Here is a 27,232-nt window from a genome sequence, read left to right on the forward strand (position 1 = left end):
CTTTGTGTAGTCTTAATGGTCCGCAGCAGGGTCAGGCTTGGAATGCAGAGCTCTGTGTCGTGACATGCCTCCCTCCATTCCTGTGGCCCTCTTCTCCTGCCTTTTGCTATGGAGCTCTATGCCAAATACCAGACAACTCTTTGATCAACAGCATTTAAGAGCGGCAGTTGTCCCAGTGGCAGTTAAGTGTGAGAGACAGGGAACAACAATAGGGGCTACCAATCGTACAGGTCGCAGCCTCTGTCATCAAGTGGCATTTGGCAGGGCTCTCCCTCGATGGAGCCGCAGCAGACAGCTCAATGGCAACTTCAAGAGCCTTGCCGATTGTGGTCCTGAATGAGAATCACCATAAACAGTCTCCTTGAGAAACACCAGCGTGTCTTTAAGGAGGCAATACAAATAGCATGTGAGCCTGGGCTGAATCCAGTTAGAAAGTTTTGCTCTTGAGAGTAAAGCACTGGCAGTCTGAAACCTTCCAGGGTGAATCAGTGAGTCGGATGTATTGTCTGACGGCGCTCTTCTTTGAACAAACAAAATGATAGCGTCTGTGTTGATACAGCATAGAGCTCTGTCTCCGTAATGGAGACATCTCTGACATCATTTTTACATTCAATGTTTTGATTCACAGTGGGCAAATGCACTCTCTTTTATTAAGCCTTCACTGTCAATAGATGGTCCTAGAAGCCTTTATTAATGTCTGATGATTTTGGTATGATTTGTTTGGGCCTTTTAAACAAAATTAGCACTTAGAGAAGGTGTGCGCCATCCATACCTAGAATTTTTTTCAGCCTTCTGTTCAAATAAAAATCAAATGTGACTTGCAATGTTGCCTTTAATGAAATAACCATCTGACGGCTCAAAAGCCACAGTAATGGGAATGCACATGCACACAGGATCACATCTTTCTTTCTTCTCCTTATTATGCCTCTCATGGCCTCCCTCCCATGTGGGTTCATTGCTCATTGGACAGTTTGGCCGGGACAACACAGGGACACAGCACTCATGTCTTTTGTGCTGTATTACTCATTGCCTCCCTGTTCGTCTCATGTCCCTTTTCTTGTAAACCAGAATATTGTTGACAACAAATTTCACTGCCAACAGCGAGAGCAGTGTTTTCGATTTCTTTTTCTTTTTTTTTAATGTTGTTGAAGGCTGTTGTCAGAGCTGGAACTTCATTACATATTCAGAAAGTCTCCCTGACGTGTCATTTTTGGAGCTCTGCATGCTGGGTTGGTGTCGCTTGTCACAGGGCTCTGGTTTCTCCACAGTGGCTGACCACCTTGAGCCGCAAGCTGCCGACAGATCGCTGTTGGCTGACAAATCAGCAGCTCAGCACCACTAATCTGTGCTGTGGGCCCTCTCGCTTAACTGCGTTTTGTGTCACAGTCATTGAGCTCAACAGATGATAGGGGACAGCATGGAACTGGCCTTGCTGTTTTGTTGTAACTATGGGTTCTTACATAGGTGTTGTTGCTGCTGTAAGTCTGTCTTTGTGTGTGCGTCTCATAATAACCTATTTCCCCATCTCTTTTCCTCCTTTTTATTTATCTCTTGGTACAGGAAACCAAAATCGACTGTGTGCGAGTTGCCACTAAAGGTAGGACTAGATCGGTTTGTGTGAATAGAGATGTTTACGACATGTACTTCCTAACGTCTCTTGCATTTGAATTCTGGGAACTAACAGAATTAACGTGTGTTTTTTTTTTCTTTCTAAATGACAACAAAAGTGTGAGATGAGACAAAATTGTGTGATAAATGTAGTCAATTTATCGATTGAAGCGTGTTTTCCGTGACTTGGAGGCAGCCTGCGTGCCCACGGAGGTCTGTAGGTACTTAGCTATGCTGCCTCAACGTCCTGCTCCACACATTAGGGGTGATGAAGTCTAAGCACCATTGATCTGGGAGCAGAATTGATAAGGCCAGAGGGAGCCGTAGTCACACTCTGCTGTGGGCCGTGGGAGGTCCTGTCACACGCCCTGACAGTCTCTTATATTGTGTAGTTTGCATGCAGCCCTGCTATAGATTTCTTGGTGGAGTTCCAGATGTCTCCATCTACATGGCTCAATAGGCAAAAGCCAAAGAGTTCATGGGCTGTGGAATTTTATCACCTGTAGAAATATGCTTTAGTGCCCTACATTAGACTCATAAAGATATTACAGATATTAACCTTTGTGAAATTATTGCTTCTGCAGACTTGGTGGAACAAACTAAAAAAAATCCCTGCTGTTACTGCTATTTAGTGTCTTTCTTGGAGGTGTTGCATGATGATGGGACTTGTGTTCAGTGTGGCCTGTTTCTCTTTCTTTGTCTCTTTTTACTGCATGCCCTCCTGGATCCACTGACTATACACAGCCGCCATACTCGTGACTCAGCTCACAACCCCGTACATCCGCATCGTCCCAGCGCCCGGTGACAACCAACTAACAGGTCCGTTATTCTCTCCACAGCTTGGTAGTAGCGCTCTGGATTTGAATTCATGGGTGGGGGCACTCATGATTCCCTCAACAGGAGGGGGGGGGGCAACAAGTGGAATGTTGCATGTGTGCATTTTTTTGTTTATCGTCTTACAATTTGCATAAAGTCATTATGATTAAATCAAAGACTTGACGACGTTGCCTTCTACCTTCATCTCCTCAGAATTACTGGACATTAAAGGCCTGTTTGAGGTGCGATTGTCATTTGATGTGTCAATGTTGGGAGATTTTTGACAGGAGTTAATCCCCTTTCATGAATATTTCTCATTATTTCTGGGAGATTAAGGGAGAGTCGGTGCTGGTTGTTGCAGCTGTGACAACTGCAAACACACAAAAGGAAGCTCAAGTGAAACTATTTAAATTCTGCTCAGTTTTTTACTTGTTGGTGCACAAATCGCCCAAGTTCACTGACAGCACAGAGTTGCGGTAGGGTGACGCACAGCCCCCGCGGCTCTATCGAGGATTTGTCACTGACGGCGAGATTAGCCTCTAACGGTATATTGGTACAAAATCAGCTCCATCAATCCAGACATGATGATGTCACCCGTCTTGAAATCCTCCACAGCCCGGGCCTTAAAATTGTATATTTTTAAATAAAGGCACTTGGTGGCTGTTGATAACGACACACCAGAGGAAGAACAATATGTCACAGCCGGCCCGGGATGGATATTTAACTTTTTGATAGGAAGAGAAAATGGCAATTCTGGAGAGAGAAGGAAGCTCACTCTAAGATATTTGACATAACAATTTGTCATTCTAAATTTACCTCTGGTGACAAGGAATAATGGTGTTGTTGAGGTGGACAGTTGTGATTCTGGCAGCATTGCCTTCTGAGTGCTTCTTATCACTTCTCAAGGAACAGATGCTGTTAAAAACAAGCTGTTTTCTCCCACATCTTCCTCTCTCTTTGTGCCTCTTGTTGTTGGCTATCTCCTTTCAGGCTAATATTTAATGTTTTTGTTATTTCAGTCATTTTTATCTTCTTGGGCATTATCTTTCCCGCCCTGCGTCTTACATTTTTCTACAGCCCAGCAACCATTTGCCTCAAATGTGATTAACCAAGGGTAAAGATGGTATGCACTTATCTCTCTCAGTGCAGCTTGATCCACAGAGCGCTGATGTCCACTAAGGGCAGAGCTAGAGGTGGTCTTTAGGACAATAGGGAGTCACTTGCTGTTAGGATTAGCATTAGTCTTTGTTTGTACTAATATTTATGGTCCTTGGAATATTGGTGCACTGATTCCACACTGTCAAATCAGTGAGAAGATATACTGAATATATAGATTAGTACTTGGGTATTGGCTTAATGTGGCACAACATAAAATGGTCACGAGATGTGCTTGAATCTGTGCTCCATTTGTTTGACTCTTATCCATCACTGTGTTTTTCAGGAGCAGCCACTCATAAGCCTGATGCAGTGGAGCCCGAGAAGCAAACTGACCACACCGTAAAGATCGCAGGGGTCATCGCCGGTATCCTCCTCTTTGTCATCATCTTCTTAGGAGTGGTGCTGCTCATGAAGAAAAGGTAAGCTTTTTTTTTCGTCCCCCTCCCCCCTTTTAGTTTTTGAATGACTATTTCAGATTTGTGGAAGTGGCTGAACTTACTTGCAGAGCACCAACAAATAAGTAGTTTCAGTTTCATCAGTTTGTATATTTTTCCCTCAAACAGTAGCATTGTCAGTGTCGTAGTAAATAATTAATTTGATTATGTTGATACGCCCCATTAAGGCTGTTTACAGCCATGAGATACAGTGTGCCATGAAAAATTAATCCGTTTCCACGGCACCCTCAAACAAATGTGCAGCGCCTCAGTGACACTGGGATGGGAAAGAAATATGTTTTTGAGTGCCGTGGTACGGAGAGAGGCGTGAAGGAGATAAGAAAGAAAATGTGATGAAAGGCTCAAAATCAAAGAGGATGGCCGTATAACTGAAGGCTAAGTTTACATTAGCCCCGGACCCAATACTGGAGAGAGGTCTTCTGTACATATCCCAGCAATCAGGGGAGCTAAAGCTCAGCAAATATCAACCCCCTTTTGTCCACGGCGAGGCTTAAAATAATACAGTGCCAGTTTCTGCAGAGATTTCTTCATTCCCAAGTAAAACTTATTGTGCGTTGCATATTCAAGTCTAAAGGTCAGCACATTAGATCAAGTAGATGTAGCTGAGTGGGAAGACATAGTTATGCACTGATATAATCACTGTGTTTCATGTTTATTTTTGACGGTAATATAAGATTCTTCATACAGCAGGGCCTTTCTGCGTAGCACAGCAATCAGTGGGTGGGTGTGAAAATCGGCACACAGTAATGGAATTGTTTTCAATGAGCCTTAATCAAACCGGAGATGGAGATGACTTCATTGGTTGAATTTTGTGTAATTTACCGTTATCAACAGGGAATCAGAGTTGTGTTTAGACATTCAAACGTCTCATTAAGTTTCAACCTTGGAGGTCAGATATGGTAATTTTTTTTATAGGTGTATCAAATTATGTGTTCATAAAAGGGGGTTTTGGTACTGTACTGAGACCCCTTACCAAAGCATGACATGACTCCAAGCGATCACCTTTGCCCTCACGATCACTAGTTTACCTCCACGTATGCCACCATATCTGATTTTGTTCATTTCTTCTCTTTTTTCAAACATTAATATATTTTTACTTTTTCTTTCCTTTTCATTCCATCCCCTCCCCTCCTCCACTGCTTAAATCCTACCACCACCCCACTCGGCAGAAGAACCTATCACTCCTACACTTACTACCTGTAAGTAACCACTTTGTGTAATGTTAGTGCCATGCTTCTCACCCACACACTGTTTCCCATGCATGCAAAGAGCCATGTCATCCTCCTCCTGCCCAGAGCTATTACAGAGGCCCAACTGTAATCTCTGCTGGAGGAACGGAGGACGCCACTCCAATGCATCTCCACACGATGAACAGATCACAATGTATGTCACATTGGCTCAACTTCTGATGAAAAGAAGAAAGACACGCCTACACCCCCACAAAATAAACCTGCCACAGAGATGTTATTGCAGACGTAGTTTCTGCCAGATTTATAAGGAGTTTGTTTATCAAATGATGATGAACTTAACTGCCTTAATGATTGTACTGCTGCCGAACTCATCTTGTGAAAGAGAAGAAAAAAAAAAAATCAATCCAGCACCACTGCTTTTTTTTTTTTTTTTTTTTTTTTTTTTGAGTGTGAATTTTTCATTTGCCTCAAATGATTTCGTCTCTGTTGACTTGTCAAAGCTAGATTTCTTTTTCTTTTTCTTTTCTTTTTTTTGAAGTGCTTATCGCAGTGCATCTACACTTCAGTTGTGCCCAGAACTTCAATGAGCTAGTCCAAATATTTCACTTTTTCTAAACTTTTATATACTCTTCAGATGCAATTGATAACTCTGAGCCTGATTAACCACACTTGTAGTTTAATTACCCACAAATTTTGAACATCGCTAACATGTTGACTTTATCGATTTGGCTCCATGTGCATGTGATAATTTGTAGTATTCTTTACCCCCCACACCATCCTGTCACACTTTCATCAAATCATCTCAAATTTCTCATGCTTTTTCTCCCCCCCCTTTTTTTTTTTTTTTTCTTTTTTATCCAGCATGGTTTTTGGACCTTTTTTTATTTTGCGCAACCATCCCATTGATTCTATGGTGATGGTGGAGTTGTGTCTTTAGCTAACAAGATGCTTGCATCACTACAAAAAAAGCTGATGTGATCATAGAATATCTCTCTATTCTATTTCAATGTCTCCGACATCACAAAACAATAACTGAAGCGCGCCTTTATGCGCTCTTAATGTAACAGATGATTCCACATCACACTGCTGAATGGTAAAGAAGCTTATTCTGCAGCTCTGCTTTCCCTGCTGTAGCTCATAGGCTCCCTCTGTAGTCTTTGTGATGGATGCCGACTAATCTGTCTTGAGATGACTGTGATCAGAGAAGAGAATGGAGGCTGCCTCGCATCAAAGAAAATCTCAGAATACACCTGGAGATAATACAACCCTGAATACTCCGAGTGTCACTCATTTTAGATCACAGCTGTCTAGAATGGAAAGCCCCAATGACTTAGAAGAGTAGTGCCTTCAAAGCTGAGCGCACACATCGGCCAAAGCTAAGCAAGAAAATATTGGTTGCTGTGAAATCATCAAAATAGCAGTTTTGTATTCTTGGTATTTTATTGTTACTTACACGTGTTCTTCTCTTGGTTTGATGCACATTTTTAAAAGGAGGAGAATTTTATCAAAACAGCCGATTCCTTGCCAAAAAAAATGTCAATGCAGTTCTTCAAGAAGCGTACAACAGAAGCACGTACAATGATTCATTGAAATGCTTCAATTAATCATTTTACATCAGAAATTTAGGATTTATTAGCAAATTTTGGTGATAGTGGTGTCATAGTGATGCACTTTATTGTGTTTGCTCTGATTGGCAGGTTCCAGGTCACTTAAATTAACACATTCCACCAGTTTACTGGATGTGTTTAGAAGACAGCCCATGTTAAAAGCTTTTGGAAAATCCCTTCAAATAGGCATTTTTTTCCCTTAGTGTTGATTTCTGTGGCAGTGAGGTGATAGTGGAATGCCAAATGTTGTGACTCCCCTCTAAAAGTGTCAAGATAACAACATGATATGAGGCTAGTAAAGAAGGATTAATGGTCCCCTTGAGAAAATGTGCTGTATATGCTGCAATATAGGCATACATAACACTAGAGGAAAATTTTTTAATATAGATACAGAGAGAAAGAAAGACAGGTATACTTTCCCCCCCCCCCCCCCCCCCCCATATTTTAACTCTTTCGCAGGTTCATTGTAACAAGTACATCGCCTCTGCACAACTGCTACAATGAAACATCTACAACGCTGCGAAGGCCTCAGAACATTTTCTTACAGAATGCATATTTATTCTTCAGTTGCTAAAGAATATAATACACATTCAGAAAGTAATATTCACATGACAAAAAAATTAATGATTTGACTAACTTTTTAGTTTTTTGTTAACATATGTTATCGAAAGGTATAATAGGTCATCAGTTAAATGCATAAGGATTTTAAACACTAGGCCTTCTTTACTATGTGATGTGTGTGATGCAGCTGTGGGCAATGAGTAGCTGGTATTTAAAATGGAAAATATTTGAATCGATAGTACGGCTCCCAGTCTGCCCCCCTCCTGTGTATACCTTTCGTGTCATATGTCAGCGAAGCTAGAATGGAACAAAGCATTTCCCATGAGGGAAGTGCATATTCATGTCAGCTAATTGGGAAGAACTCTTAATTATTTATTTTTTTCCTGGAGTTATGTGAAAGCTGAAAGGTTGCATCTCACTGCTGAGGTGTTGTGTAGGGAGGCTTTATACGCCTCAAGCAGTCTAAGCCCAGCTAACAAACAAATATAACTCATATGCTCAATATTTCCAAGGTTTCTATTGTCAACTTAATAAAAGACTGCATTTTTAGACAACCTCCACTTGAGCAGTCTCTGAAATTCTGAAGTCTGCTATGAGCTTGCAACACCTCTACAATTGATGAAAACCATTAATGCTCTCATGCATTCATCAAAGTCTTTTAAAGGCATGAGAGCGTACTGCACTCGCCAAAATATGCACTTTAGGTATATTGCCAGAGGTGGCTGGGAGGGCTAACACGCAGCACATCAATCACAGTGCTCATTAGCAATGCGGTTACATGTGTGATCAAATATATGACCGTTCTTTAAACAAGTGGTCATACCGGCCGCTGTGGCTGCTGCTGGTGGGGACAGTTGAGATCAATTGGCGTGGTGCAATGAGGGTGGTTGGGTGTTGTTACACTGAGCATGTAACATGTGAAACTTAACGTGTCTCTTTACACTTCTTCATCGAAGAAAAAAGCAAATGACTGTTTTTAAACAATTAAAAAAGAAAGATATAAGTTTTATCTTTGTTACTATACAAATATATTACAATATATCAGTTTAATGTGCCAAACCAATGATAATCTTTAACTAAATATAACATCAAATACTGTGTTGGCGCTTAAATTTCAAAATCCACCTCACAAGCTGCACAGCCTGCCCTTTAGTTTTGTTTGCATAAAGCATTTATATTATTTTTTTTAATGTTGCTGCAATTATTTTATGACAGATTTTAGTTTAAAATTTGATTAAATATTGTATCCAACTGTAATTCCCCTCAGTTCTACAACACAGTCTGCACCAAACGGCACAGCTCCAACAACAAAAATACTGATAATATGTTAATCTATCAATGATAATAGATGCATAGTGACTGTTTATTGTTGGTAAATAATAAAGCAACCTGCACGCCACTTTCCCTGCCAAAATACCAATCTGTCTCGCAACATTGTATTTACGAACGAGAGAGTAAGCTCTAAATAGTTGGTAGTTTGTTAAACTGTAATAACTATATGGATTTCTTCATACAGCAAAATGGGAAAGACACATATGGAGACGTATAAATCATTGTCCCAATTCTTCATAAATCTCATTTTTCATAGTCATCCCCACTGCACTCGATGTCAGAATAGGAGGCCTGCTAAATGTACAATGTATAACACAATGCTCAGGGCTCAGGGCAAACACCTTCATTAAACCTTACAAGTCGAACATGTAGCAAGAATCACATTAATTGGTACAAGCCTTGCAGAGTTTTGCACCTACAAGCTCTGCATGTTGATGAGGAAGAGCACCTCGAGCAGGCCGAAAAGATGTCAAGCATGGAATGATGGAGTTTAAATGATAGATACATTATAAAACACCGAGTCACAAAACATCTGTTCATCCAGCATAGTAAAAAATGGCCACTATAGGTTTTGGAAATGGTGTGAATGTAGTTTGCCTATTAAAAACTGGTGTTTTTTTTGAAAATTCTAACAAATTTTTTTGATAAACTGGTATATTTCAACCAGTGACAGGTGAGATGGATAAGTGGCTGGATAGATGGATGGGCTATATACGCTTTTCAGCTACAACATTAAAACCACCTGCTCAGTAATGTTTGTATCCCCTTTGTTTCACCTTACCATACCTTAGCAAAATGTAGGCAAGAGCATTGGCTGTGACGTTTAGATGTTTGCTGCAGTTCAGTTAAGCATGAGTTCAGAAAATAGCACAGGCTAACAATAACAATTTTGCTATTGTTTTCTGGAGAGTGCCTTTAAAAATAAAACGAATCCACTATAGTCGGAGTGGCTTGCTTGTGACTGGGACATTTTAGCGCTAGCAGAGTGGCTTGAGCTAGTAAATAAAAATGGCACACTTTTAGACAGCTGCTTATTAGCTTTGTTTAGGGCGCACCACCCAGCATCTAGACGGGCATTATGCATATGTGTTGCATGTTGACGTAGGTCCGTATTAGGGGGAAAAAGGCTGAAGTGCTAATAGTGTTTTTAAGCATTATGTGATGTTTCAAAGTCCCATCAGTCGGACTTACTTTTTCCAGCACATCTCTCAAATACTTAATCTTGAGAAGTTAACACCTTGAACTCTTTGCCATGTTCATTCATATTAAGGGTCTCCTGATGAAAAGGGCCATTCATATCAAGGAATAGAGTTATGTAATGTTTGGATGTGTACTTTTATATATGCAATGGTAATGAGCTATTTGGTTCAGGTATTATGGCTAATCAGTTATATTTACAGTTGGTGAATATTTTTAATATACCCTCTTTTTTTTTTCTTTTTTTTTTTTTTTTAACCAATGATGTCTGCTTAGCCTTGAATGAAACCATTGAGATTAAGAATCTCTTTTGTAAAAATAGCCTGTGCCCAGAAAAGCAGCAGTACCTACCATGTTTTTTTTCTAGCTTTATTTGTCATTATGTTGTTTTGGTTTCTGAATGAGTAGGAGCAGAAGCACCGTGTGCTGCTTCTGTGTTTTTGTTGCTTCATTCTTTTTTTAGTTTCTATAGATAAAGGGCCCCTTAGAAAATTTAATGAAGAGGCCCCGTCATTGTTTACGTTTTTTCGGACTTGATAGAGTAATTGAAATGAATTGTACATTCAATGAACAGTATTAAGTCTGTTTTTGATCCTAATACCTTTACCGATAGATACGACAACCTAATGGAAGTTTGCTTTGTAGATGAAGAGAAGTTTGAAATGAGACTCGGTGCAAACAGCTACCGAAATGCCCCCAATGGGTTAATCAAAGATGCTTCTGTTGCCCCTCCCAGCTGGATGTCAGTCAACTAAAACGTGCGCACACACTCATCCACCACGAATGTGTGTGTGGATCTTTTAATGAAGCCTTCTTTGTCCCAGTGTCAAAAGGTTTAGGCTGATCTGATGCTGAAATGAGGCCGACCATGCTGAGCTTGAGGTTTTGAAGCTCTTGTTTTAGAAGTCGCAACAGCGTCACCTCCCACAGAACACACATTCTGGCAAACATTTGCAGACATAAAATTTGTGCCGCGGCCTTTTTGTTGTAGCTGAACTCACGGAGTTGGGAGCTGTGCTCATTTAGATCCTAGATATGCCAGGCTTGTCATGTACTGAACCAAAGACAATCTCTCTAATGAGAGTTGCCTGATATAGTTACCTGGAGTGTTTGCACTGTCTTTACTTCTACAAACACCTCTGCCATCTGTATGTCTCAGCCCCCTCTCATATGCACATTTATTTTGGATTTTATTGTTGGGCATGCCTGCAAGTAATCACTATCATTTTTTTGTTGACATTGTTCCATGTGCAGCTTTACTCCAACTCTCCAGGGATAAAATAAATGGTCACATTCATCAACACCCAAAAACACTCCAATATACACTTCCTTATACTATCTCTCTCATCATATCAGGCCCTGTAATCTAGTCATCTATCATTAATTTTTCCCTTCTTACTAATGAGGAAACAATAGCATGCCAATTAATCTTCATCAAACACCCACGGTGCCTTGCAAACATCCCAGTATTGCTGGTGCTTTTCTCATTTTGGCACTGGAGTCTGTGCAGCCTCGTTTATCTTCAGCGCTCTCTCTTCAACTGTTTCACAGGCCAGGAAAGAGGAAATCCAAGATTTAGCAGGCTCAGAAATAAGAACAGTGATACAGTATTAAAACCTGGATTATAGTTGTTCTTAATAGTCTTCTCCATGAGTGCACACAGTGCCGAATCTGTCTTAATATTGCCTGGGGTATATGCATCCCCCTGCCATCCTCACTCTTCCTTATTGCAATATGAAGCTATAATGGGGGGGAAAAAGAGACAACACTGGTATTTTGTTCCCAGCTCTAATTGCAGATTGAAGACAAAAAGTGGGTCCAGCAGACACAAATGTCACTAATTTGTCACTTTGCTTTCTGAAGAACGGATCCACTATTAGCCTCACGTCGCGGGCTTCAGAGCAAATGACTGTTTGAAGGCAGTGGGGGCCTGTTGCCATATGGCATGAGACAGCGACAAAATTGAATAAACAGAGGAGATTTGCGAAAACAAAGCAGCAGGAGTGCATCATTAGACAGCAGTTGTCCGTGAGAGAGACTGCAATCCAAATAGGCAGAGGGGTCACGCAGAGAGTAACAAAGTGCGAGGATCAGTGTGAGGGCTGCCATAGTTAATTCTTACACTACTTGCTCCCCTCCAGCTACAGAGCAGTGGCAGGCATCAGATATGGCTGTTGCTGCAGTATGTTCCCACTCTAGCTGTTTGCCATTCCTTTGTAGTTCATCTTTTGTGGAATTATAGGAAAGTTAACTCATCCGGGTGATCATGTGATTCGCTTATGTGAATATCCTTTTTAATCAAGGAAGTCAAAGGTCAAGGTCGGCTGCAGAGAGCAGTTGACTCTTTGTTTGGAACAGATTTTAAAAGTCCAACTTTTTTATATATCTATATATTTAAATTGTATAAAATCGTTTCATGCACATAGAAGGTGCAACTCACTGATTCCAGAAACACATTGTCATTTAATTCCTCTGTATTTATAATACCCAGAATGGAAATAAGAATGAGTTGAGGAATAAGTAAGCACAAGTGGTTCATCACACCGCATCATGTTTTAATTACTTTTCACAGCTCATCAAAATAAATAGTTTCACTTCTTAAAAAGGAAAAAAATTCTACAGCTGTGCTTGCAGCTACAGCCTGACTGATATATCAGTGGATAATAGCTACTCGTTAACTGTATACTTATTTATTAGCATCGGATAAACTAAATTTTAAAACCAGAGACATGAGAACGCCCTTCAAACATGTTGGAGGGATGTTGTATAGTCGTTCCACCAAGAGGGCGTTTTGCAGTTCTCATGTTAGCAACACCTGTTTGGAACAAGCACAACAACCAGCTGATCCAGCATAAACAAGTCATCTATGACTAGTAACTATAAAAACAGTTTTGTTTTAAACTGCATTGTCAGAATAAAAAGAAATTTTGGCCGAAACATCATGTTTTTAAATCACTAAATATCAGTGTTGGTCTTAAAAATCCTATATCGGTCGAGCTCTACTACCAGCCGTGAGATGTGAGCCATAGTGAAGCTGGTGACATAACTGCTAACATCAGTAATACAACATGCTCATAATCACAGTCATGCATGATGATGTTTAGCACCATATATTAAGTGTTTCAACATCACAGACTGGATATGAAGAGACAGCTTAGCATATGAAGCTAGGTTGACGCTGCTTTGAATTTGAGCCAAATTGGGGCTTAAAGAATAGCTTTCTTTTGGGTGCCATGTTTTCCAGTTGGAGCCAGAACCTTTCATACATGGGTGGAATGGGGGGTGTAACATATAAAAAAAAAATGATTGGAGCACATGGCTAACATTTGCACTACTATAATGGTATGTTAGTACATAAAGGCATCCAAATAAATGGTAAAACTGCATATGAAATTTAATAAACGGATACAGAATTGCACTAAAACACTAAGTATGTCATACGGCTGTCTGTTCAAGGATATTTTTTTTACTGCAGTCAAAACAGCAAAAGTCTTTAGTATTTGAGTGGAGGTTGGATTTGTTTGTTCTTTGGGTAAAACCAATGCATGTCCATGTACAGTATGTGGATTTGTGCACACAGGTTTTGTACACTGTGCATTAATGGTGTTTGATCAGGGACAGATTGCTCGTAGGCTCTAGCGCATCAACTCAAAGTAGGTCAATAAAAGCAGGTTGACTGTTTCAGTTCACTGTTCACATCTCTAATTCTTTCACCCCAAAATACTCCAGCTAATTTTAAATCATCAGGGCCTGATGTATTTGGGTTAGAGAGTCACACCTTTGCACATTCTCCAGGATTCATATTTCACTGCTTGGGGAGAAAACATCTGGTTCCTAATGAAACCTAATGTGACCACAGCTCAGGGCACATTAGCTCACCCATCTCATTATATGAATGAGTCATCTCTACTAGCTTCATATCAGATCAATGTAAGCTGTGTCATTTCTGTTTTTGCCTCATCAGTTTTATTTGTCTCCTCTTTGAAGGAAACTGGCCAAGAAGCGCAAGGAGACACTGAGCAGCACACGCCAGGAGATGACAGTGATGGTCAACTCGATGGACAAGAGCTACACAGAGCAGGGCACCAACTGTGACGAAGCACTGTCCTTCATGGACACACACAACCATACGCTGAACACCCGCAGCGAGTGTGCGCTCACGCTCAATGGCCGCAGCGAGTGTGCGCTCACGCTCAATGGCCGCAGCGAGTGTGCGCTCGCGCTCAATGGCCGCAGCGAGTGCGCCCTCACTCTTAACGGCCGCAGCGAGTGCGCCCTCACTCTTAACGGCCGCAGCGAGTGCGCCCTCACTCTTAACGGCCGAGGTAAGACGGCCCCACATCGGCATACCTCCCTTTTTATGCGGTTACACTCACAGAGCAGGGTGGAAGCAATTTATTAGGTTTGGTCAGGTGGGAAAGAAATCAGACTTGGCTGCACAGGAAATATTCAACCTGGGAAAACCTGAAAATGTTTTCCTTGGTCTGCTTTCCAATGAACTGTTGATTTAGAAATATTTTCAAGAAAAAGACCTGAAGTCATGTCTCCGGTAAATATTGGAGTTTTGAGGTTGCAAAAGACATCCTTGCATTTGTCCTTAATAATGCTGGTATCAGAACTAAGTGGTGAGACAAGGCGGTGCAACGTTTTCTCAATAATATAAGAAAAAAAAGTGTATAAAATAAATTTTTAATGACCAATCTTAACATTAGGGATTATTTTTGCTTTAATACGCAATATTTGTAGTCAGCATAAATGACATTACTTTATGGCTCTTCTGAAACTGCCTGTTGTCCCTCTACAGGGAAACTGCTGTTTCAACTCAGCAGAAGAGAATTGGATATAAACATCTTTTGATATGATTTTGATCAAATTGTTTTTTTCCTCTCTAGTGGAAACTTCCTTCTTTAGAACCCCTCGAGGGTTTCATCCACCCTTTTCAAACATTTCCTTTTAAATTGCTTCAGTTTCTCTAATTATTTTTTGTTAAATTAATTAAAATTCCTCTGAAATCTGCAAACTTACCATTTCAGCTAACTGTCACTAATGCCCACGCTAGTTCAGTTGCAGAAATGGTCGTCCAAACGCATGTTAATAGCCTGAAGCGAGCCTTGTATTGAGATCAATATTCAAGACTTCTTGAAATCCCAACGCTGACCTTAAAGCTTATCAGCAGACATTAGAGCTCCAAAAAATCCGTCGCGAGGTCCCAAACTCATGCTGTTTCCAATTCATGACAGAAACACATAGCACGTACTAGATGGGCTCTGGTGTGATAACCTGTTCTCTCTGTCCCAGGTTAAAACTAATACTTTGTTGATGGACGGCTCTGCTAAGTCTGCACCCAGGGCTTGACCTAGTATAATCCCAGTCAAAACCATCAGATTAAAACTGCACAGCAGCTTCTGTCTCCACACCCCTGCAGGGGCTGAGCCCCAAAGATGCTTTGACCTTGATTAACTGTCTGTTAGTGTCGATGTTCAAATCTGGCCCCTCTGTCTGCCAGCGCAAATGATTTAAATGCATTATTTCTCACTTTGCCTGTCAGTTGAAAGCCCTCTCACACTCCGTGACCTTACGTTATTGTCGGTCGTGTCGTTTTGGCTCAAAACATCATCGCTGACAGATTATAGTCCTGAACATACTGCCTGCGTAAACCCCGTCGGCGTAGCATTTCTGTTGACGTTGCATGAGGAGAAAATGACAGTCTTAGGAGTAAATGTCACTTCCTCCATGGTTTGTGTGACTATTGTTCTACTCTGGCCCCTTTGCTCTATCTCAATGTCAAGCTACCTAATGATGATATCTTTAAAGCAACTGACTGATCTTTAACTGTTTTTTAAAAGTAGCTTTAAAAACTGAATTATTAATGCTTTTGGAGATTTGCAGGCATTCATGGACTTTAGAAGACTTGGAAAAAATGTGCAAGTTAAACGTTCTTTTTTTAACTCTTTTTTTTTTTCATTTTTACTTTGCAAACTTTTCAAAATGAATTTTGCGTATATAAATGAGACAGAATAGATTTCATAATCTATGTTTACTAATATTGATCATAATTTAGACATGAGGATTTTTAAAGGAAAGCTTTATTATTTGAATGTAATGCAGGTTCCTTGCGGCCTCTGGCTTTGTGAAATTGACAAAATAAGAAGCAACTTGTAGCAACTTGTAACTTGGCGAATGCCGTAAAAACACAGCAGCATGCATAATGCATTAGGCTGTTTTAAAGAACCAGAAAAATGACGAGAAGGATTGCATGCAAAGTCTACAAAATCAACCAAATCAACCTGGACTCCACGAGGTTAAGTGCAGTTTATTTCTCATACTTGTGTGCTTTGCACGGCTCAGCCCAAAACACAAAGCCACATATTTTCTCACCTACTTCTTTTGGTGTCGCCAGTGCAGTTTCCATTTAATTTCGTCAAGGTCTCCTAGATTTCTGCTTCCATCACAATTTAGTAGATGTGAAAGGAATTTTATTTGTGTACTTAAAGTAGCTTTTCCCACAGGGTAAGTCAGAAACCTCAAAGTGATCCTTTATAGCACATGCAAATTTCAAAAGCAAGACTTGTAAAGTGCATTATTACACTGGAATTTTACTGCAGTGGGAGTTGCTTCCACGATTAATAACTCTAGATTAGACTATTAATGCCTTTTGTTCTGTTCTCTTCCCCCCCATCTGTAGCTGGATCATCACCGTCGTCCTTCACACTACCAAAAGCCAACACTCTCAGTACTTCTATCCCCACCAACTCATACTACCCAGGTAAACATATTCTATTTCCTCGTTATAATCCAGTATGTCAACACAGAACTGCTTACTGCACAGCCTAAGCGGTGCTTTTAACAAATGATGAAATGAAAAGGGGAAAAAATAGAAACGCCACAATAAATAAATAAGAGATGAAGTTTTATGGGCTCTTTTTTTATGTAAATTACAGCCTATTTCTGTAATGTGTGGTATGAATTTACCTAATAGAGTTGCTTTAAAAATTAGAAAACGATTTTACAAATGAGAAAGCAGCTAGATTAACTTTAGATGGCTTTACACTCTGCTACATTTCTGGTTATGTTTTATATCACTTTGCCAAGATGGATTTTAGCAGTTTAATTATGACTTCAGTTTATCCCAAATAATATCCATAATTGAGTGTCTTATGTAATCAGATCACAGCCCATTGATTAAATGGGGTAAAGGGCAGCTAGATTTATAATCAACTAAAGTTACTGTATAATTAGCTTGAATTTAAAATATGATCGGTTTCTTGTTATGCTGCTTGGCAAGAAACCAAAAAGCTGTCCATTAATTTCTGTTCATGTTATTTTTGTGCGTTATCTTTAATTATCTTTAATTTACTGCAACTCTTTTTTTCCTCCTCCAACTTCTGCGATTGTTTGGGGGTTTGAGCAGATCCCTTTGTGCCAACTGCTATCTTAGGTGAGACACAATTTTTCCTTTTGCCATTGCTGTTGAGTATTTATTATCTCTATGCTAAAGAAAATGACCGTGCATTACATTTGTAAGAATGCTGTTTGAACACCTAACTGTGAGGCCAAAGAAAAGCACAATTTTTTATTTATTTTATGTATTATTTTTTTGTTTCATTCTTTTCTTTTGGATGGCTCTTTTACTAAAGATGGCTTCCTCACTTCCATACCTGCCTGCTGCTTCCCCGTCTCCTCCTCCTCCTCCTCCTCCTCGTCTCCTATTCCTCCACCCTTCCCTAACTTCTTCCCCCCTCCTCTCCCTTCCTGTCCAACGAGGGGGCTCTCCTGGGCTGAGGCTGGTTTCACTCCATCCCATCCGCATTGCGTGTCGTGCGTGTGATGTCACATACGTGTTTGACCTCTCATATGCATGGACAGACATGTGGACTGGATGTGGGGGAGTGTCTAAGAGGGGCAACGGGGGCGGGGGGCAGTTTGCCCCGGCAACTGAGGCGACAGCATGCTGGAGCCGTAGCAGCTGCACTGAGACACAACAGGCAAAAACTGTGTGAGAGGGAGGCCCAAAAACGCTCTCACTTAGCCCCCACAACCCTCTCCACCTTTAGCCAGAACTTCCAAAAGCAGGATGCGTTGAGTCTGAACATTTAAAGTCTAGCATTAGCTGTGCTGCCCTCCCCTCCCCTCCCCTCTCTCCTCACTATGCATTAAACTCCCTTCCTCCCCTCCCCTCTGAAACGACAACCTTTTCTATTATTCTTTTTAATGTCGCTCCCTCTGCCTTTGGCTAACTGCTATTGACCTACTTGTTTTTGTTTTGTTTTGTTTTTTCCAGTGTTTATTCGTCTTGTTCAGTGATAAAATAGAATTATACAAAAGCATTTTGTTCTCCTGTTAATTATTACTGGCCTTTGTTGAAGATGCACAACAGCCCAAAGTGCGGCATCTTACACGAGCAGATGCATTTTCTACCAGCGAAGCCCGCAAAGTAGCTACTAAGTGGGGCACTAGGAGTGTAATAATTTAATACTCAAGGACAAAAAGAAAGATGCAATAAGCAGCTCGACTCCAGCTTCACCACAAGCACCACTGCTGCATTTTTAAATAGGCAACTTTAACAGTTGTTGTTGTGTTTTTTTTCCTTTTCACATTAGTGCAACTTAAAGCAGTGTCTTTCATCACCGCTCTTGTGACAGCTGCTTATGTTAGTTCCGCATTTAATGAAGCGTGAAACGATTAACATAAAATTACAGCAGCCAGAAAAGGTTACATGCTTTCGGTTTGTGACACATTCAGTCACGGCATTGTCTCATCATTCGAGGTTAATGATCAAAACTGATTAGATCACAGAGTATCGGTTGCATTTCTGATTTCATCGCGCACTAGTTTTAAAAAAAAAAAGAGAATGAAAATGGCACAAATACAGGTGTTACCCCCCGAGCACAAATGGAAATAAAATTATAGCAATTAGAGAGAGGAATTCAAAATGTCAGAACGTTTAAAAAAATAATTAGCTTCATTAGCGTATGCAAGTCGGCGATCTGAAACAATTGCAGCTTCTTTTTTTTCCCCAAAGACTATCATTATTTTTTTTTCCCTTTTGAATCCATGACTTCCTTGTGTTTTTATTTTTTCTATTTTTTTTTATTTTGTTTTTTTGTTTTTTTTTGTCTTGCACTGTTGAAATTGCCCCATCCATCCACTCAACATCCCCCTTGACTAGGCTTTTATACCAAGGCAGTTTGAACTGAGAAGGCATGTGATCTTGCCCTGTAGAGTAGCTCAAACACTACTGTAACAGGTTCTCATGCTGGATTGTTGCTTATCCCCTCTCTCCTGTTTCTTCTCCTCTCTTTCTCTTTACATACGTAACCTCTTATGTATCTGCTATCTAAAAAGTGCCCATTAATGGTAAGTTTTCCCAAGTGGGCCCTGGGTTGGGGGAAGGAGACGGTGTTTACTCAGACAGCATGCCGACAGTGAGAGGCTGCTTCTGACACGGGCATTACGACATTTATTGCATGACAAGTGGACATGTTAGCATCTCACCCACCCTTCCGTACCGTGCCACCAAGCCACCATTAGCTTAGCATGGTCAAAGCAAACACAGTGCCCCATGGCAGCATCACCACATGCATTCTCCTCCCATCTCCGCTTCCCTCTTGGGTTCTGTGTGTTTTTTGTTTTTGTTTTTCTATTTATTTGAGGTTTGGTTTTTATTTTATCTTATTTTGTTCATTTTTCGGGGAAGTATGGGTGGCAGGGGTTGAATCCACGCTGTGTCTGTGTGATGCTTCTGAAGGTGCCTGCTGCAACATGCTCACTGTGGCCCACCGCACCCCCTCACATCCTCCTCCTCCATGTTTTTGGACACCCTCCATCATCCGCTGGCTCCCCACAGCATCTGTGCCTTATGTCTGCCACTGACTGGATTACAGTATGAAAGAGCTGGAAATGGAGTCTGACTCTCAATATGAGCTTCAGCCCAAACCAGCATGTTGTACTGCCAGTTAAAAAAAAAAAAAGAAAAAAAAAAAGGAAAAGTTGTTGTTTTTACAACACATTGATGGGGATTTTTATGATTAATGTATAATGTTTCTCACAGTTGAGAGCCACTGCTGGTAACAATGTTAAAAGCTTGTAGCATAAGGGTTTCACTTAGAGGATCTTGTTTTTAAATGCCGATGGACTCCTGTACAGTGCAGTATTTTCCAGCCACACTGAGACAGATGGACCTAAACCTTCCCACCACATGACTCATTCTATTACTCAATGATGTTGTGTTGTTGTGACCATCCATAACAAACAGATTACTAGTCGAGTTGTTGGTCAATCTGGAGGGTGGTGACATAATGCTAACCAGTAAATGAGCTAATGTGCCATCTGTTAAGGAGAACAGTTGTAAGTCAGATATGAACACCTAACATTAAAGCTAGATAAATCAACTTTATATGTAAAACAACTTCAAAGGAAACCACTTTCATTTACTGCTTCGAGCATTATGTCACCTGTATGTATCTTACAGCGATAAATTGATGACCTGTGATGTGACTTTAGCTCCTATTTCCTCTTGCTGACCCGCTCCGGCCTCTGTCTCTTTGTGTCCCACAGATGAGAGTCAGAACATGGGCAGCGACACAAGCAGCTTGGTCCAGTCGCACACTCACTCCTTGAGGAAACGGGAGCCCGTCGACGTGCCGTATCAGACGGGTCAGCTGCACCCGGCGATCCGCGTGGCGGACCTCCTCCAGCACATCACTCAGATGAAGTGCGCAGAGGGCTACGGCTTTAAGGAGGAGTACGAGGTAGGAAGCAGCCCAGCTGTCACCTCCCACCATTAAGGTTGCAAACCCAAATAAAGCCTGGTGATAGACTTGTAACATTTCCACTGAGGTTCTTGAATGGAAATTTTTATCAGTCTAATACGAGGCCTCATCTGTGTTATGGTGCACAGCCCCATGTCTCTTTCGCTGTCTCTCTCTCTCCCCTCTTTTTTTTCTGCCTGCCTCTCTCTCTGTTTTGCACCGCACAGCAGAACTGTTTTGTTTCTCCCCAGATGCACTTTTATGATAAATTGTTAATGTACCCTGTCTCAGTGTGTTTACGGTGTGATTCGTTTTGTTGTTCATCTGTTCCTTGTTGTTTGCAGCGATTGTGCATTTTGTGTGCATGAGTGTGGTGGGGGTTTTTTTTGGGGTTTTTTTGGGGGGGGGTTTGGTCAAAAGCTGTGTCCCAATTCTCCTTGGAGACTCAGCTGTAGACCAATGCGAAATGCACAAACTGCCTGTGTTAGACCGCGTCCCCTCCTTCACCTGAAACGGGTCGGATTATGCTGTTGCATAGTACTGGTAGCCTACTGCTTGTCGCGCAACAGCATCGGTAATCTGTCACTGCGCTTCTTACTGACACCAAACAAAAGATTTTCGCCCCATAAGGGCATCACTCTCATTTCCTCGCATTAGAGTCTGGCAGGGTTTGGCGGCACTCCAGCCCTCCTTGCTGTCCCTCAGCACCACACCAGTCATCCTCACCAGCCATGTTGTAACAGACTGGCTTCGAGCTAAATCCTTCAGTTTCAATATATTATCCGTATCAGTTCGGCCTCTTGTCACATTTCTCTCTTAACGACCCTCACATTTGTTAACGTTCTCAGCTTACTTCTTTCTCTTACTTTCTTATCTATACCTCCTGTGTTTCTTCCTTGCTTTCCTTCCTCTTCTCTTTATCTCCCACCTTCTCTCCATCAGCTACGTGTCAGATTTATTGGTAATTAACTCCCCACATCCCATTCATGATTGTGGAATGAAATAACGTCGTCTCCCATTGCTACCTTCAGCATCCGATCATTGAGGGGTTTGGAGTGCTTTGGGCTGCCTTCTGGGTCTAATCCGTTATGGATAAAGGGAGTTTGGGGTCCACGTGGCCAACATTGCATGGATTAATAGCAGTCGATCAACAGAGACGTAATATGGAACAACTGGCTGCTTACCCTGCTGTCACCTTATTGTCCACAGGCTGTTGCAAAAAGTCCTGTGGGGTGCTTAAAGTGTGCAAGGGAGCTCATTCTCACATGGCTAGAGCGATTCATTTGTATGTTTTGTTCCACTGCTGTCTTATAAATATATATATCTCTATCTCAATCTGTCTTAAGGTTAATGCCCTTTTATTTATTTTTTTAAAATAACCGTTTATTTTTCATGATGAGATTGGAGCTTAGTGCACCTCTAAACCTGTTGACTTACACTGTACTATATCTCTCTCTGACCCATGCTTCTTGTTATTCTGTACGTTAACTTTGGATCAGATAAATGAGGTAAGAAAAATACTTTTTTTGTGAGTTTATTTATTTATTTTAGACTTGTAGATTTATATCACAAACCTGACAGGATCAGTAATGGTTGCTGGCTATTTTTAAGACCCTGTGGGATTAAAATATCACCTTTTTTTTTTGGATTTAGTTTGAAAAGGGCATTTACCAACAGATGTTATGCAGCATTATCAAATTATCTGACAGTGTTCAGTTGGTGAAATATGTAGAGCAGTGACATTTTTCTGTTTACTTTTTTCTTTAGCGTCACTGTGAAATGCTTTTTCTTCCCGTAGTCAGACATTGTTAGCACCACAAATCCTCCGCAGCTTGATTCTGATGTTTATAAAGCTTTTCAAAAGCATACTTAATACCCTATCAGTTATTAAGAGCATAATTTTTACAGTAAAAGTGCAATAGTTTGAAAGATAAATGGAATACCAATGTATAATTAAAGTGGACTGATCAATGATATACCCAGTCCAACAAAGTACCAAATTTAATTCTAAGCTCGGGCTACCTTGTGGATTTATTGACTGGAAATTGAATGTTACCATTAGAAGGGACACGATAAACACTTTAAACTTTGCAAAAGCCATGTTGTATACTTTGCAAAAGCTTTATAAGGCCGTGTGTGTTACAGACCTAACAAAGCATTTTGCATGTCCAGCCTCCTGCACCTGGGTGCACATTTTCACCGTGCAAACAGGAAGCAGAAACAAGTTTCAGCGTCATTAATGCTGCCATGTCATCACTGTTTCACTTGTGTTCGGCCTGTTTCATGTCGACAGAAATGTGTTGTATCTAGCCTACTGTGAGAATCCTGAAATTCTTTAAGCTCCAACCACAAATGAACACTAGTCAGTCTGAATGAGCCTCCTCTCCTCACATAGTAAAAGATTAATTAATACAGAAGCAACTCACTAAACGTTCCTGCTTCTGTTCGACCATCCATGTTTTCTTTTGGGTTTTTTTGTTTCTGATTTGTTTGTTTTTTTGTTTTTTACTTCACCATGGTGTGTACTTTGTGTCAAATGTTTTATCCCTATCCACAGAAATTACTCTGCTTTTCACATACGGTTAAGTAGTTCCAGACAAAGAAACAGCATAGCGGAATAACTGTGCAGGGACTGGAGTGCAGCAGGTAGCCTGTAATTAAAAACATACTAAGTTGGATTTCTGCCAGTGGGAATAATTGAGGAAGGTGAAAAACTACCTGCAGACAAGCTGCAGTAAAGTACAATTCATCACATACCTTTTGCTACTAAATACTTTTTACAGGTGGAGCCTTCAGTTGTTTTTCGATACGCGTCGGGCGAATAGCCATTTATTCCCTCTATGTGCATTTAACCTTTAAATTGAAAGCCTTCGTGTAATCTCTACCTCTTGGGACATTCATTATTTTACCCCCATGAGAATTCATGATCATAATGGCTGGAGGAATATGACTGTAGCGGGGTCACTCAGATTAAGAGAGAGCTATTTTAAAGTTGCCAGGTAACGCCTTTGTGCTTGAGGATGATTTGTCCTTACAGGCTTGATATTAGACTTGTATCCTTCACACCGACAGCACGACATTGGCCTGTGCGTTTCCTCAAGAAATACTGCCACTGGAGGAGGCCTTTATAATCCATCTTGGGGACATGCTTCCATCTTCAGTGGAAGGATGGAACATATTTTTAGCATATTAAAGCTGTTTCTCAGTGAAATCACTAATCCTTAGGACTTCATACAGGAATATGTCCTTGTGTGGTCTCTGAAAGGCCTTTATATGCTAGACAAACTGCCTGCTGCCTGCCACAGCACTGAGATGAATCGAGCCATCAAGTCTTAGAGCAGTGATGATTGAAGACGATGCCTCCTACTCCTCACTAAAAGGAACTCTCAAACAGTCTCTTTAACCTCCGTTAAACGTTCCTGAATCTTTATTTGCAGATGGTCTGCCCCGTAATGTATTATCTGACTTTTCAAATGTGCATTAGCTTACTTTCAAAAAGACAGAAAACCATGATTTTCTGCAGGCTAGTCCGCTCTGAGCCGGCCCCGCCCGCCCTTGCTGAACAGCGGTGGACTGGCAGTGTAGATGTATTTTCATAATTTGGCTTAATTGTGCCTGGTGTGCCATCAGAATGGAAATCTCCCCAGTGAGAGATGATAAATATTTCATGAGGGTAATCTGAGCGGAGCAGTTTTGATGTGTAGACGATGAGCTGGCTTTATTTTTCCCCGCGACGAGCTGATTGAGTCCTTCAGATGAGGGAGACAGACAGCCGCCGCGGTTGCTCCGCCCAGCAGAGCGGCACATGGGGAGAGGTTTGAGTGTGACACCCGCTGCATCTGCCCTAATGGCACTCGCTGTTTGACACAACTCCCCGGGATCCACCATCCTCCCTGTGTTTCCTGCCTAATAACACTGGGAATCTATCTCTTTCTGTGTCTGTTGCCAGCGCTCACTTCCTCCGGTTTTGTAGAGCTGAAAGAGAAAGAATGTATTCTTTAGCCTGGTTATCATTTGGAGTGTTCACACATGACACAATGTTTCATCCCCCCCTCTCTGTCCTGTTTTCTCTCCTTTCAGAGCTTTTTTGAAGGACAGTCTGCGCCATGGGATTCTGCCAAGAAGGATGAGAACCGCATGAAGAACCGATATGGGAATATTATTGCATGTGTGTACAAAGCACCTCCTCAACGCTCATGAATTTTTGTTCTCATTCTTCTGCCTGATTTATTGGCCAGGCTTGTGACTGGATGACTATAAGCTGCTCAAACCGAGTTTTATTATCAGCCAACGAGAGCAGCCTTGACCTTTCCAATCTACTTTTATATTCATCTTCCTTTACTGTCTTTACTGTTATGAGATATAAGCCTATGCAGGATATGGCACACAAAGCTTATACCGTGTTTGGAAAAAGAAATGTTGATTTTGCAATTAATCGCTATAAGAGTTCAGTTTAACCCTCTTTAATAACTGATGCCATGGAAAAACTTTGAAGATCTACTTCTTCTGACTCACATCAGTTAAAGGGGCATTGCACAACTTTGGAACAAAAATGACGTCAGCTATCCACAGTTACGAAAATGTCATTTGAAATCAAAAGTTAAGGCTCTGTGGTTCTCTTGCCATCAATTGTTCCCCACATTTAAAAAGATTATTATGCTGCACGTGTATTATTTTGTTGCTACTAAATTTTACTAAAGTAGCAAGTTTTAAGGTCAGTGACTTAAGAAAAAATGGTTTAGACTATGATTTTGTGATTTTTACCTGATGATAGGGTGGTGGCGGTTTTAATGAAGACTGTCACGTAAACGCTGTCTATGAGACATGTTGCATTTTTACAGCACCAATTTCATTTTTGCCTCTGTATGATGCCAGTCTAACCATGCTTTTATTGCTCTATCACCCCCTCTCCTCCTCTTATAATTTCTCTCTATTCCTTTTTACTGTCTGTCTCTCTGTCCCTCTCCCCCTTTTCTTCTCCCGATGCCCTCGTTAATATGATTAATTCAACACTGGTTTCTTCCTCTCTGCCTCTCTTCCAGATGATCACTCCCGTGTCAGGCTGCAGGCCCTGGAGGGGGAACAGAGCTCCGATTACATTAATGCAAATTACGTTGATGTAAGTACACACACCAGCCAGCGCCACCAACGCAAAGGTCAGTCCGCTTCCTCTTGGGGGGGGGGGAGAGGGCGCGCTGGTGCCGCCGTCACAGGGGGCCTGAGGGACAGTGCAGCCCAGCCGCCTGTCCATCACAGCTACAAGCACACACACAAACACACTGCCTTTATTTGACTTTAGAGGGCTGCTGTATCACTCTGTTCATTGGATATATTAAGAGAAATGAAGATCAGAGGCTGACAGCACTGGGAGAGAGAAAAGGCAAACCCGCACAGAGGGGAAACTGAGGTTATAGTTTTGGACTTTGCTTTGAACAACATTATAGTTGAGAACCAAAAAAAAGAGAGAGGGAGTGAGGTTTCACAGATGATTACTTAGTAAAGTTATAGTGAATAAAGCTGAAATAATACACAGAATTTCAAATAGAAACAAAGCACATATACAGACAAAAAAAGTTAAAGTTGTTAGCAAAGCTTCGAAAACTGTTCTGTTGCTTTTGTAACACTGGAAACAATGTTCAAGATTAACAATCAAACGGGTTGCTGTATGTAACTCAATTTACTACAATAAATAATTCGTGTGAGTTTTTCTGACCCGCACAGCCCACAAACCAGGCGGATCTGATAGCTCATTATTTATTTGCTGTGGCAGAATGTGCCTGGCCTGGTTCCCACAGAAACATATTTTTTGCCTGGCCTTGCCTTTGTAGGTCCACTCACAACCATTTATCTGCTATGAGGTGGGTTTGATGCAGTGACTTGCATATCTGCCTGGGTCTGGTTGATGCTGGGTGTAGGCTTGGTCTCGACTTGTTGATAACACCCTCTGTAAACTAAACTGAGAGGTTCCAGCATAGCATTAGCTGCAACAGATCAGCTGATGACCCTCTCTATATGTGGTAGATCGTCTCTAGGCTGCACTAGTTACGTTGCTTTCACCTACAGTCACACAAGGGAAAATGGTGATTGAAAACCATGGTTTGACCAAAATTATTGCAATCATGTGCAGCTGTGTGCCTTGCGATGGAAATTAGTTACCTCAACTATTTGCAATCAGTCCCAGACAGCAAAAAAGAAAGAAGAAGAAAAAAAAAAAAAACCTTTACCAATCACCAAGTTTTCTTGTGCATGGAGTTTGCCACCCTGTTTTTTCCTCTAGTGCGAATGGGGCCTTAGCCTGCCTGCAACTGTTTCATATCTACAAGCTACTTTGCAACCTGCCTGTTGTGATATTTTGATACCATGGTAGCATTTACAGGATATTGTTTTATTGTGATATTATACAGAAAAGAGTTACTCAATAAGGCCCATTTAATAGTTGTTTTTCTCTTTCTCTCTGACCCAAGAATTGATGTGTAAGACTCACAGGCTGGTACCCCAAGGTCGAAAAAACCACAGAGACGAGACCACTTCCTTACTCCCATCCTCCCTTCTTTATC

The 27,232-nt window shown here is 41.1% G+C and overlaps 1 protein-coding gene across 7 annotated transcripts in view; it reads left to right on the forward strand.

Annotated features, from left to right (window-relative positions):
* LOC308383710 (receptor-type tyrosine-protein phosphatase mu) overlaps nucleotides 1-27,232 on the forward strand; it is a 168,667-nt gene that overhangs the window by 109,798 nt on the left and 31,637 nt on the right. For 4 of the 7 annotated variants that reach the window (XM_080861779.1, XM_080861778.1, XM_080861780.1 and 1 more), the window contains 10 exons: nucleotides 1,561-1,597; nucleotides 2,353-2,427; nucleotides 3,866-4,001; nucleotides 5,207-5,236; nucleotides 13,912-14,249; nucleotides 16,610-16,690; nucleotides 17,336-17,362; nucleotides 20,482-20,675; nucleotides 24,756-24,843; nucleotides 25,718-25,794. In XM_080861779.1, coding sequence (XP_080717905.1) covers nucleotides 1,561-1,597; nucleotides 2,353-2,427; nucleotides 3,866-4,001; nucleotides 5,207-5,236; nucleotides 13,912-14,249; nucleotides 16,610-16,690; nucleotides 17,336-17,362; nucleotides 20,482-20,675; nucleotides 24,756-24,843; nucleotides 25,718-25,794 — 1,083 coding nt within the window. The remainder of the gene's footprint in view (nucleotides 1-1,560; nucleotides 1,598-2,352; nucleotides 2,428-3,865; nucleotides 4,002-5,206; nucleotides 5,237-13,911; nucleotides 14,250-16,609; nucleotides 16,691-17,335; nucleotides 17,363-20,481; nucleotides 20,676-24,755; nucleotides 24,844-25,717; nucleotides 25,795-27,232) is intronic. The other 3 variants (XM_080861781.1, XM_080861782.1, XM_080861783.1) reach the window with 3 other exon arrangements.

The sequence above is a fragment of the Rhamphochromis sp. 'chilingali' genome (genome assembly GCF_963969265.1).
Source record: "Rhamphochromis sp. 'chilingali' genome assembly, chromosome: 16".
Taxonomy (NCBI): domain Eukaryota; kingdom Metazoa; phylum Chordata; class Actinopteri; order Cichliformes; family Cichlidae; genus Rhamphochromis; species Rhamphochromis sp. 'chilingali'.